Below are 13,955 nucleotides of genomic sequence, written 5' to 3'. Positions count from 1 at the left end.
CCTAAAAGAGCTAGATTCTCGTTCTTAACGTTTTATAAGAGCTACTAAGACTGATGCAAATTAACTTACATGAAACTGATTTCCATTTTCTTTACATTTTTTGGTGCATGCTCGATGAACAAAGAAAAGATAAAAAAGGAAAACAGAAGGAAAGTCCTGGTTCATTCACAAATTAGAGTTCTCAAAAACTTTAGAGCTGCCCATTTTTATTGTGGTTTTTACCTAAGTGCAGTCAAACTAAATGCAAGAATCTTTAGTATGCTAAGATGCTGGGGCAGTGATAGGGCAGGTTGTGGTGGCAGGATGGAGTTCCATATTCTCATAGTACATTTTCTTTTTGTTTGTTTTTGAGACAGAGTCTTACTTTATCACCCAGCAGGCTGGAGTGCAGTGGTGCGACCTCAGCTCACTGCAACCTTCACCTCCTGGGTACAAGGGATTCTCCTGCTTTAGCCTCCAAAGTAGTTGGGATTATAGGCACATACCACTACTGCCCGGCTACTTTTTATATTTTTAGTAGAGATAGGGTTTCACCATGTTGGCCAGGCTGGTCTCAAACTCCTATCTGTGGTGATCCACCTGCTTCAGACTCCTAAAGGGCTGGGATTACAGGAGTGAGCCACCGCACCCAGCCCTGACAGCACACTTTCTAGGTCTGCTGTAATTCCCCTATATCACAGAAGTTAATCATTTGACAATTGTTGTACATAATCATCTTTTTAACATGGGCATTCCTTATAAATATTACCTTATTTTCTCTTTAGTCACACTCCATTTCTCTTTCAAAATAGTAACATATAAATTATATTACTCCAGTTGGTTGACCACAGAGATTAAGACTTGTAATCCAAGGTGATTACAAATCTGCAAATAGAAGTATTATGAAGGGAAGCCAAGTCTCCTACTTCAGTAATTGACTTGTTGGTTTTGATTTCACTGCTGGGGTGCCTTATGACTGCATGTGATATTCTTAGACAAAACGCATGTTGGTAGAGAAGATGGGACACGAAGCGGTGGAACTTGGCCATGGAGAAGCAAACATCACTGGCCTGGAAGAGAATACCTTGATCGCCAGCCTCTGTGACCTGCTGGAGAGAATATGGAGCCATGGCTTGCAGGTCAAGCAGGTAACAGTTTATGAGGTCCTGGTGACATGGCCAGTTAAGAGCCCTGTGAAGAAATGCAACAAGAAGAAAAATATGTCATTTAAAAAAATATAGGTTATTTTGTCACAAGAGGACCAGAAAAGTGCCACAGGCATTTTAATTTCAGAAAGAGAAAATATAACCCATGAGCAGGAGGTGGTTTGGGGATCTTTCCTGCTAAGCAGGAAAGGATAAAATATAGCACATTCATTGCAGAGGCTGTATCCCTAGTAAGTTTCATTAAATGTTTGCTTTTGTCACTGTCCAGGAAAAAACTCTAGTAGTCAGAATTAACAGTTCCTTACCATTTTAAGTTATCTAATAATTCAGGGTGAAAAAATTCAAATGATCTCTCTGCTTTTGTCTCTCTAGTCTCCCATTGTGTTTTCTTTTTCCTGATGTGTGCATGTTTCTTCCTCCCTTTTTCTCTTCTCACATAGATTTATTTCTCTCATTACCACTTCATATATCCAAACGTATTTTACATATAGATGTACACAAGTACTTTCTGTTCTGCTAGAGCATTGTAATTCCATGGTTACTAATGTAGCCGCTGTAGACAGCCCTGATTACATACAACTAAGTAACAACTGGCTGACATCAGAAATCTTGCCTCCCATGCTGCCCCTTTGCTTAGCTGCTTCCCTTCCCCAGGCTCTTGCCAGTTTTCTCAGTGAGACAAAGGATGAACTTTATAATACATGCAGAAGATGCTCAGAATGTCACACAGCTAGGAATGGGTGAGCTTGGGTCACCAAACTTCTAAATGGCTATTGGAATATGAATGATTTGGATGAGAAATTATTTTTTGATGAATTGTTTCTTATAAAATGAAGTGTTTACACACCTTGTCCTTTCAGGGGAAGTCGGCTTTGTGGTCACATTTAATTCAATTTCAGGACAGAGAAGAGAAACAAGAGCACCTTGCAGAATCACCAGGTATGAGATCATTGATAAAAAACTGGCAGCATTGGACTATGAGAAGATGCAATACTGTAGGGCCTTGTCTTGATCTCCTTCTCTCTCAAGCTAAAATTTACTCATTTTGCTAATAATGGGATAAAGTAGAAGGAGCAATATTACTTACTAACTGAGACCTTGGAAAAAATCATTTGCCCTTTCTGATCTCCTGCTTCCTCATCTATAAAACAGGGAAAATAAGATTAGCTAGACTGAAACTGTCATGCTGATCAAGTAAGGTATCTTGTAAAAACCCCCAGTGAATTGTAAACAACCCTGCAAGTATACATTACTCTCATTAGCATTAGAATATTTTTTTTCTTAAAAGTTTTATGCCAGGTGTAGTAGGTCACACCTGTAATCCCACTATTTTGGGAGGCCAAGGCGGGCAGATCACTTGAGGTCAGGAGCTTGAGACCCGCCTGGCCAACATGGTGAAACCCTGTCTCTACTAAAAATACAAAAATTAGCCAGGCGTGGTGGCACATGCCTGTAGTCCCAGCTACTCAGGAGGCTTAGGCAGGATAATCAATTGATCCCCGGAGGCAGAGGTTGCAGTGAGGTGAGATGGTGCCACTACACTCCAGCCTGGGCGACGGAGCAAGACTCCATTTAAAAAAAAAAAAAAATTTATAACCAGCATTAATGATTTTTTAGGGAAAAAATATGTACATATGTCTCAAAAATTTCAGGAGTCAAAGCTCTTCTTCAATTTATAGATGACATAACATGTTAGAAGTATCTTAATTTTTAGTTAATTAGAATTACGTAGAGTTTCTTAAGCTAAGTGTTCTACCTACTAGTATTTTTTGCAACACAGGGAGCCTGCTTTTCTTTATGTAAAATAACCATTTATTTCACAAAAAGTAGAAGTACCTGTGGGAAGCTAATTGAGATAAAATGCTTTATACTGAATCAGTCATTTCGGAACCTTTTCAAAAAATATGAATTACTTTGCACATTCACAAATGTTTTTTTAAAAAAAAGTAATTCTTTTTTTTTTGAGATGGAGTCTCTCTCTTGTCACCCAGGCTGGAGTGTAGTGGTGCAATCTTGGCTCACTGCAACCTCTGCCTCCCGAGTTCAAGCAGTTCTCCTGCCTCAGCCTCCCAAGTTCCTGGGATTACAGGTGCTAACCACCATGCCTACCTAATTTTTATATTTTTAGTAAAGACAGCGTTTTGCCATGTTGGCCAGGCTGGTCTCAAACTCCTGACCTCTAGTGATCCACCTGCCTCAGTGTCCCAAAGTGCTGGGATTACAGGCATGAGCCACCACGCCCAGCTAATTTTGCTTTTTTAGTACAGACAGTGTTTCTCCATGTTGGTCTGGCTGGTCTCAAACTCCTGACCTCAGGTCCTCCCACCTTGGCCTCCCAAAGTGCTGGAATTACAGGTATGAGCCACTGTGCTGGTCTTAAAGACCCTTTTATTCATCCTTAATTCCTTTTCCCTCACTGCCTCTAGAAGGCAACACTACCCTAAATGTGGTGTTTATTGTTAGAAATATAGTGTTTAAAATGTATTTAATCAGACAGCTAGGAATATGAGTTTACTACATTGCCCTGGAGCTCCTGTAATCAGAATGTCAAGGTGCTGCTGTCCCTGGCTGTAACTATATTTATAAAGATCCAGATCAAGTTTAAAAGGATTCTCTAGTGTCCCTCTCCTCTGCCAGTTTTTTCTGTGAAAAAAGTAGAAATGAGGCCAGGTTTGGTGACTCATGCCTGTAATCCCAGCACTTTGGGAGGCTGAGGCGGGCAGATCACCTGAGATGAGGAGTCTGAGACCAGCCTGGCCAACATGGTGAAACCTCGTCTCTACTAAAAATTTTAAAAAATTACCCGGGCATGGTGGCGCACACCTGTAATCCCACTGCTCGGAAGGCTGAGGCAGGAGAATGGCTTGAACTCAGGAGGCAGAGATTGCAGTGAGCCGAGATCGCACCACTACACTCCAGCCTGGGCAACAGAGAAAGACTCATCTCAAAAAAAATAAAAAATAAAAAAATGCATCGGTGTATGCCCTGAAGTTTAAATTTTTTTGAGATGGAGTTTCACTCTTGTTACCCAGGCTGGAGTGCAATGGCACGATCTCGGCTCACCGCAACCTCCGCCTCCTGGGTTCAAATAATTCTCCTGCCTCAGCCTCCTGAGTAGCTGGGACTACAGGCACGCGCCACCATGCCCAGCTAATTTTTTTTTGTATTTTTAGTAGAGACGGGGTTTCACCATGTTGACCAGGATGGTCTCGATCTCTTGACCTTGGGATCCACCCACCTCAGCCTCCCAAAGTGCTGGGATTACAGGCTTGAACCACCGCGCCCGGCCTAAATTTTTAAAATTAAAAATTTTTAAATTTTAAATTTAATTGATTTTAAAATTCATTCTTATCAAAACAGTTTCAAAGTATTTAGTATGAATTATGTATATTTTTTGTTACTTTTCTAATGTGTTGCTGATATTTTTCTACTTAGTTGCCCTCGGACCAGAAAGAAGAAAATCTGACTCAGGAGTTATGTTGCCAACGCTCAGGGTCTCTCTTATCCAGGACATGAGGTATTTGTTATTAATACATGTGTTAGTATGTGCTGATAACTTTGAAGTATTTTGTGGCTTTTAACTAAATTGCTCAAATAATTATGTCTGTGTATTTTTTGCCTATGTATTCTGAAGGAAGCATTTTTTATGATTTTGCTTATTTTATTTTTATACCGTTGTATTCTTTCCTGACATTAAATCCAAATGGAAAATGCAGCTGAGTTAAAGCATCTCTAAACTATTTTTTTTATTTTAATTTTGAGACAGGGTCTTGCTTTATCACCCAGGCTGGAGTTCAGTGATGCAATCACCACTCACTGCAGCTTCAGTTCCCAGGGTCAAGAAATCCTTCTGCCTCAGCCTCCCAAGTAGCTGGGATTACAGGTACCTGCCATCACGCCCAGCTAATTTTTTTGATTGTTAGTAGAGATGGAGTCTTATGTTGCCCAGGCTGGTCTTGAACTCCTGGGCTCACGTGATTCTCCCATCTCGGCCTCCCAAAGTGCCCACCCTAAACTATTTCATAGCTTCTTTTGTTCAGTTTTTAAAACTCCCTTAAATACCTACTACCCACTGATACAAAAAAAAAAAAAAAAAAGTGCAAATAATGGCAGGATGTGTGGCAGAACAGCTACAATCAGGTAGATTTAGTTTGAAGCAAATACAGATCTGAGAATCATGACTTGCAATTACTGTTAAGAAATCTTTACATTACCATATCTAACAGATTTATTGAATGAGAAATGCAGAGACTTTTTTTGTTTAAATATTTTAGGAGCCGGGCACGGTGGCTCAAGCCTGTAATCCCAGCACTTTGGGAGGCTGAGGTGGGTGGATCACGAGGTCAAGAGATCGAGACCATCCTGGTCAACATGGTGAAACCCCGTCTCTACTAAAGATACAAAAAAATTAGCTGGGCATGGTGGCACGTGCCTGTAATCCCAGCTACTCAGGAGGCTGAGGCAGGAGAATTGCTTGAACCCAGGAGGCGGAGGTTGCAGTGAGCCGAGATCGCGCCATTGCACTCCAGCCTGGGTAACAAGAGCGAAACTCCGTCTCAAAAAAAAAAAAAAAAAAAAAAATTTTAGGTACAATACTTAGTCAACTCTTACAATGTATGGGTTTAAAGCAATGTCATAAGATCTGAGTGCAGTGCGTCATGCACTTTGGGAGGCTGAGGGCAGAGGATCACTTGAGACTGATACCAGCCTGGGCAACATAGCAAGACCTTGTATTTCAAAAATGTTTAAAAATAATTAACCAATTAAAGATTATCAATGCAGTCTAACTTATTTTCTCTAATGCCATAGAAAGTAAGATTTCAGCCGGGTGCGGTGGCTCAAGCCTGTAATCCCAGCACTTTGGGAGGCCGAGGCGGGTGGATCACGAGGTCAAGAGATTGAGACCATCCTGATCACCATGGTGAAACCCCGTCTCTACTAAAATACAAAACATTAGCTGGGCGTGGTGGCGCATGCCTGTAATCCCAGCTACTCAGGAGGCTGAGGCAGGAGAATTGCCTGAACCCAGGAGGCGGAGGTTGCGGTGAGCCGAGATTGCGTCATTGCACTCTAGCCTGGGTAACAAGAGCGAAACTCCGTCTCAAAAAAAAAAAAAAAAAAAGTAAGATTTCATATTTTCCACATATTGTCCAGTGCAACTTGAAATGTAATTCAGTGGGGCTGGGCACCGTGGCTCACGCCTGTAATCCCAGCACTTTGGGAGAACGAGGCAGGTGGATCACGAGGTCAAGAGATCGAGACTATCCTGGTCAACATGGTGAAACCCCGTCTCTACCAAAAATACAAAAAATCAGCTGGGCATGGTGGCACGTGCCTGTAATTTCAGCTACTTAGGAGGCTGAGGCAGGAGAATTGCCTGAACCCAGGAGGTGGAGGTTGCGGTGAGCCGAGATTGGGCCATTGCACTCCAGCCTGGGTAACAAGAGCGAAACTCCGTCTCAAAAAAAAAAAAAAAAAAGGAAAGAAAAGAAAAGTAATTCAGTGCATTAAAGTTGTGGCTGATATTCACTTATGCTATAGAACAATTATTTTGAAAAGAAACTTGAGTGTTCAGCCTGTTTCATTACTTTTTTTTTTTTGAGAATCAGGAATAACCAAATGCTTGTTTACAGGTATCTATGAGTCTGCTACAAGGACATAATAAAGCCTGAAAAAGGGAATGGGTGTTAAATGCTTTATCTTACGACATTGTCTATGTACTTGTGTTGTAATGGCAATTATGATGTGAGACTAACTTCATGATTCAGATGGAACCTTCAAAGGTTTAATTAACATCAATTGTATATTATCCATTGCTTCCTTTAAGTATAAAAGAATCCTTTCTGTGTCCAGTACTATTCACTCTTCTTTTCTAGTCAGGGTTATCCTTAAAATCTGTATCTTTGATGTTGCCATTTTTCTTTAGGCATATTCAGAACATGAGTGAGATCAAGACTGATGTTGGACGAGCTCGGGCATGGATAAGACTGTCTCTAGAAAAGAAGCTCTTGTCTCAGCATCTTAAGCAGTTGCTTTCTAACCAACCACTCACCAAGTAAGATACCATCTTTGATACATTTCTGTTTCAAATTTGATACATTTGTTACATTTTTGTATGCATAGCTGTGTGCATACAAAGCAAGTTGCATAAACTGACAAACTGACTTCTTCAATATGAAGTGCTGTTTCCTGTGCACATGCATTCTTCCTTATCTAACAGGCATGCGCTTTAAAAATTCTATCTTGATGTAATACTTGATTATTTTGGGGAGGACACACCAAATTTAACAGCCAAAGGCTAGATTGCAGTTGGGTGTGGTGGCTGTTGCCTATAATCCTAACATTTTGGGAGGCCAAGGTGGGCGGATCACTTGAGTCCAAGAGTTCAAGACCAGCCTGGGTAACATGGTGAAACCCTGTATCTTCAAAAAATACAAACATCAGTCAGGTGCGGTACTGTGTGCCTATAGTCCTAGCTACTTGGGAGGCTGAGGTGGGAGGATTGCTTGAGCCCGGGAGGCACAGGTTGCAGTGAGCCAAGATTGTTCCACTGCACTCCCCACTGGGCAATAGAGCAATACCCCTGTCTCAAAAAAATCCCAGCACTTTGGGAGGCCAAGGCAGGCAGATGACCTGAGGTCAGGAGTTTGAGACCAGCCTGGCTAATGTGGTAAAACTCTGTCTCTACTAAAAATACAAAAATTAGCAAGGTGTGGCGACACACACCTGTAGTCCTGGCTGTTCAGGAGGCTGAGGCAGGGGAATCACTTGAACTTGGGAGGCAGAGGTTGCAGTGAGCCAGAATCGCATCACTACACTCCAGTATGGGCTACAGCATGAGATTCTGTCTCAAAAAAATAGCCAGATTGCTTTGCTAGAATCAGGCAAAAAGCTAGCTAGTTTACACAAGCTGATGGTAACATCCAAAAGATAGTTTGAATTTACATAAACATTATATTGTAAAAAAAAAAAAAAAAAAATACAGACAAAACCTGGAGTAAAAAAAGAAAAAAACAATGTACTGTGAGGAGGTCCCGGTAAAGGGCTTCTTCTGAGAGCCTTGCATTCAGTAGTTATAGGGCAGGGTTCCCAACCCTTGGGCTATGGACCAGTACTGCTCGGTGGCCTATTAGGAACCAGGGCTGCACAGCAGGAGATGAGCTGAGGGCAAGCTAGCATTACCACCTAAGCTCCACCTCCTTTCAGATCAATGGCATTAGATTATCAAAGGAGCACAACTCTAATGCCTGATGATCTAAGGTGAAACAATTTTATTCTGAATCCACCTCCCCATCCCCAGTCCCTGCAACGGCCATGGGAAAATTATCTTCCATGAAACCAGTCCCTGGTGCCAGAAAGGTTGGGGACCACTGATTTAGAGCCAGGAAACCAGTGAGGTACTTGTCAGCTAATTGTTAACTGTTTTAATTCCTTCTATTTACTCTATCAAGAAACTCTTCGAGGTCAGGTGCAATGGCTCACACCTGTAATCCCAACACTTTGGGAGGCCAAGGTAGGCAGATCACTTGAAGTCAGGAGTTCAAGATCAGCCTGGCCAACATGGTGAAACCCTGTCTCTACAAAAAATACAAAAATTAGCCAGGTGTGATAGCACATGTCTATAATCCCAGCTACTTAGGAGGCTGAGGCACGAGAATCACTTGAGCCTGGGAGGTGGAGGTTGCAGTGAGCCAAGATTGTGCCACTGCAATCCAACCTGGGCAACAGAGCGAGGCCCTGTCTCAGAAAGAAAAAGAAGACGCTGTCTTGGATGAAATATATTGCCCTTATTTACATTAGTGCTAACTTGAAGTCTAAGGACTTTGACTTCTCAGGAGCAAAGTTATGCAGAGAATTCAACAAAGACCTCAAACATGACATCTATTAGAGTCTCATCATGGTAACCCAATGCTTTTTGTAATTTTGTGTTTGTACATATCACACTTGGATTACATACTCCCTGGAGCATTTTCAGATGAGTCTTAATGTCCAAAGAGTAGGTTTGATAAACAATTAAGTGTCACATATAGCCTGTAAACCTGATCTTGTTTTCTTAAAACTGGCATTTTTTTGTTTTTTGGATGTTTGGGGTTTTTTTCCAATTATAAAAATTATTGGCCAGGCTTGGTGGCTCATGTGTGTAATATCAGCACTTTGGGAGGCTGAGACGGGCAGATCACGAGATCAGGCGATCAAGACCATCCTGGCCAACATGGTGAAATCCCGTCTCTACTAAAAATACAAAAATTAGTTGGGCATGGTGGCACATGCCTGTAATCCTAGCTGCTTAGGAGGCTGAGGCAAGAGAATCGCTTGAACCAGGGAGTCAAAGGTTGCAGTGAGCCGAGATCATGCCACTGCACTCCAGCCTGGGCAACAGAGCGAGACTCCGTCTCAACAAAAAATAAAGGCCAGGCGTGGTGGCTCATGCCTGTAATCCCAACCCTTTGGGAGGCCGAGGCGGGCAGATCACCTGAGGTCAGGAGTTCGAGACCAGCTTGACCAACATGGACAAACACTGTCTCTACTAAAAATACGAAATTAGCTGGGCGTGGTGGCACATGCCTGTAGTCCCAGCTACTTGGGAGACTGAGACAGCAGAATTGCTTGAACCCACGAGGCAAGAGGTTGCAGTGAGCTGAGATCATGCCATTGCACTCCAGTCTGAGCAATAAGAGTGAAACTCCATCTCAAAAAAAAAAAAAAAAAAAGTTATTTATGCCTATAGAGGCCAAAGTGCAAAGAGGAAAATGATAATCATTTATAATCCTGCTATATAAAGAATAATACTATTTCACATTTTCTTCTGTACGTTTCTGCTATGCATGTTCTCTTATTAAGATATACTATATTTGCAATTCAATATCATCCTTTTTATTAGATTAACAGTGTACCATAAACATTTCACCATATCACAAGAGTTTAAACTCTGAGGTCCAAATGCCTGTGTTCAAATATTGCCTTCCCTATTTACTGTTTGAATGGCCTTGGACAAGATACTTAACTTTCCTGTCTTCTCTTTCCCGGTCTTTAAAATGTCACTAGGCTGGGTGTTGTGGCTCCTGTAATGCCAGCACTTTGAGAGGCCAAGGTGGGAGGAACACCTTGAGCCTAGGAGTTCAAGACCAGCCTGGACAATAATTGTGAGACTCCATCTCTACTAAAAATAAAAAATTAGCTGGCATGGTAGCATGCAGCTGTGGTCCCAGCAGCTTGGGAGGCTGAGATGGCAGGCTAACTCAAGCCCAGGAGGTCAATGCTGCAGTGAGCTGTTACTGCGTCACTGCACTCCAGCCTGAGTGAAAGAACAAGACTTCATCTCAAAAAAAAAGGGGGGGGCAGGGGGACACTAATAGACTTTAAGTGTTTAATGAAATATTTGCCCCATTTAATCTGTATCTTTAAGACTGAGTTCTAAAAAGTAAAATTGTGAGTCAAGGGATATGATTGGTTTAAAATAATTGTTTCCTGAATTGCTTTCCTGAAATTTTCAGTCTCACCAGCTGTGAGAATGGCATTCATTTCTTCCTTGTCAACACTGGTCATCATTTTTAAGTCTTTATTATTTTGATAGATACAATAGATGCATTTTCTTCTTTAATTACTAAAATAGATGCATTTTTTACTTTAATTACTAGTTAAATTGAAAGTGTTATATTAACTGTCCGTTTTTATGAATTGCCTATTCTTTTTTTTTTTTTAAGATGGAGTTTCACTCTTGTTGCCCAGGCTGGAGTGTAATGGTGCAGTCTCAGCTCACTGAAACCTCCACCTACCAGATTCAAGCGATTCTCCTTCCTCAGCCTCCCAAGTAGCTGGGAATACATGCATGCGCTACCACACCTGGCTAATTTTGTATTTTTAGTAGAGACAGTGCTTCTCCATGTTGGTCAGGCTAGTCTTGAACTCCCGACCTCAGGTGATCCACCTGCCTCTGCTTCCCAAAGTGCTGAGATTATAGGCATGAGCCACTATGCCAAGCCAAATTATCTATTCTTTCAAGATTAAAGGTATTTGTCTAAGAGGAGCTATTTATTTTTAGCCAAGGCATAATGGGGGCCAGGCTCAGTAGCTCATGTCTACAATCCCCCAACACTTTGCAAGACTGAGACAGGAAGATCACTTGAGTCCAAGAGTTCAAGGCCAGCCTGGGCAATATAGCAAGACCCCATCTTAGAAAAAAGAAGACAGAATGGGAAAAAAACAAAAGACAAAAAAAGATGGCCGGGCGCAGTGGCTTATGCCTGTAATCTTAGCACTTTGGGAGGCTGAGGCAGGTGGATCACCTGAGGTTAGGAGTTCCAATCAGTCTGGCCAACATGACAAAACCCCTTCCCTACTAAAAATACAAAACTTAGCTGGGCATGGTGGCACATCCCAGCTATTCGGGATGATGAGACAGGAGAATTGCTTAAACCTGGAAGGCGGAGGTAGCTGTGAACTGAGATCATGCTATTGTACTCTAGCGTGGGCAGCAAGAGAGAAGCTCTATCTAAAAAACAGAGAGACATAATGAAAAGCATAAATAAGGCCGGGCGCGGTGGCTCAAGCCTGTAATCCCAGCACTTTGGGAGGCCGAGGCGGGTGGATCACGAGGTCAAGAGATCGAGACCATCCTGGTCAACATGGTGAAACCCCGTCTCTACTAAAAATACAAAAAAAATAGCTGGGCATGGTGGTGCGTGCCTGTAATCCCAGCTACTTAGGAGGCTGAGGCAGGAGAATTGCCTGAACCCAGGAGGCGGAGGTTGCAGTGAGCCGAGATCGCGCCATTGCACTCCAGCCTGGGTAACAAGAGCGAAACTCCGTCTCAAAAAAAAAAAAAAAAAAGCATAAATATATGATATTACTGTCTTTTTTTTTCTTTGACACTACTGTCTTGTGCTTGTCTTACCCTTTCCTAGGAAGCTTTATAAGCGATATGCTTTTCTACGTTGTGAAGAAGAGAGAGAGCAGTTTCTTTACCACCTTCTTTCTCTCAATGCTGTGGACTATTTCTGCTTCACCAGTGTGTTCACTACTATCAGTAAGTCTAGAGAATTGACTGTTGAGTGAGGGGTTACTGAGGTGACTAATGGAATAAAAGCATTTATATTTTTAAATGCAAGATATGCCTTAGTACATGTGACACTGTGACATACCCCCAGATCTCTGTTTAGGAATAAAGGATATTCCCCAAATGCTAGGAGTGCTACAGGAAACTCTTGGCTGTCAGGCTGTGGGGAATGCCTTACTAAAGAAAAGTACCTCAGCCGGGCGCGGTGGCTCAAGCCTGTAATCCCAGCACTTTGGGAGGCCGAGGCGGGTGGATCACGAGGTCGAGAGATCGAGACCATCCTGGTCAACATGGTGAAACCCCGTCTCTACTAAAAATACAAAAAACTAGCTGGGCGTGGTGGCGCGTGCCTGTAATCCCAGCTACTCAGGAGGCTGAGGCAGGAGAATTGCCTGAGCCCAGGAGGCGGAGGTTGCGGTGAGCCAAGATCGCGCCATTGCACTCCAGCTTGGGTAACAAGAGCGAAACTCCGTCTCAAAAAAAAAAAAAAAAAAAAAAAAGAAAAGTACCTCACTAGAGATGATCCCTTCTGCCAGGGCCAGCTAGCATGACTGAACAAAGGGCTGTCCCAGAGCTCACCAGGGGGGTCAGATGAGGACTTCATTGAGACTGCCTCAAAGCTTAACATCTTGCTTAACCAGTCCTGCTCTCCTTTTCACACGTTGATCCCAGGAGCAGTACTGTGCATGCTTATTTCTGACTCAGAGGTTGCTTCCCAAGAAACTCAGTCTTTGATAGGAAATGTTACCTACAATATATGTGAAAAGGAATGTTTTATAAATGAATATTCCAGTATCTTAACTAAAACACGTAAATTCAAAGTATCTGTATATGATAATAATAAAGTTACATAATTAGACATCATTCAACTTTGGAAGGAGAAGCTGATTGGAGTTTTTTTGGTTTTTTTTTTTTTTTTTTTTTTTTTGAGACTGAGTCTCACTGTCACCCAGGCTGGAGTGCAGTGGCATGATCTTGGCTCACTGCAGCCTCCACCTCCTGGGTTCAAGTGATTCTCCTGCCTCAGCCTCCTAAGTAGCTGGAATTACAGGCATACCCCACCACACTCGTCTAATTTTTATATTTTTAGTAGGGATGGGGTTTCACCATATTGGCCAGGCTTGTCTCAAACTCCTGACCTCAAGTGATCCACCTGCCTCAGCCTCTCAAAGTGCTGGGATTACAGGCATGAGCCACCACGCCTGACATGGAGATTTTTTTTGTTGTTTTGTTTGTTTTTGAGACAGTGTCTGGCGCTGTTGCCCAGGCTGGAGTGCAGTGGCATGACCTTGGCTTACTGCAACTCCACCTCCTGGGTTCAAGCAATTCTTCTGCCTCAGCCTCCCAAGTAGCTGGGATTACAGGTATGTGTCACCATGCTCGGCTAATTTTTGTATTTTTAGTGAAGACAGGGTTTCACCATGTTGGCCAGGCTGGTCTCAAACTCCTGACCTCAGGTGATCCACCCACCTCGGCCTCCCAAAGTGCTAGGATTACAGGCGTGAGCCACAGCACCTGGCCAAGAGATGTATTTTTTAATAGAAAGCCGAAATATAGCCGGGCACGGTGGCTCAAGCCTGTAATCCCAGCACTTTAGGAGGCAAGCAGATCACGAGGTCAAGAGATCGAGAACATGGTGAAACCCAGTCTCTACTAAAAAATACAAAAATTAGCTGGGCGTGGTGGCGCGCACCTGTGGTCCTAGCTACTACTCGGGGGGCTGAGACAGGAGAATTGCTTGAACCCGGGAAGTG

The 13,955-nt window shown here is 42.7% G+C and overlaps 1 protein-coding gene across 8 annotated transcripts in view; it reads left to right on the top strand.

The window, feature by feature from the left end:
- DENND5B (DENN domain containing 5B) overlaps nucleotides 1–13,955 on the top strand; it is a 207,736-nt gene that overhangs the window by 167,322 nt on the left and 26,459 nt on the right. For all 8 annotated transcript variants that reach the window (XM_074403024.1, XM_074403023.1, XM_074403026.1 and 5 more), the window contains 5 exons: nucleotides 975–1,127; nucleotides 2,006–2,084; nucleotides 4,581–4,662; nucleotides 7,072–7,200; nucleotides 12,050–12,171. In XM_074403024.1, the coding sequence (XP_074259125.1) occupies nucleotides 975–1,127; nucleotides 2,006–2,084; nucleotides 4,581–4,662; nucleotides 7,072–7,200; nucleotides 12,050–12,171 (565 nt within the window). The remainder of the gene's footprint in view (nucleotides 1–974; nucleotides 1,128–2,005; nucleotides 2,085–4,580; nucleotides 4,663–7,071; nucleotides 7,201–12,049; nucleotides 12,172–13,955) is intronic.

Source organism: Saimiri boliviensis, chromosome 7 (assembly GCF_048565385.1).
Source record: "Saimiri boliviensis isolate mSaiBol1 chromosome 7, mSaiBol1.pri, whole genome shotgun sequence".
NCBI classification, from domain to species: Eukaryota; Metazoa; Chordata; class Mammalia; order Primates; family Cebidae; genus Saimiri; species Saimiri boliviensis.
The sequence above is the reverse complement of the archived record's forward strand: the minus strand, read 5'-3'. Positions and strand labels throughout refer to the sequence as shown.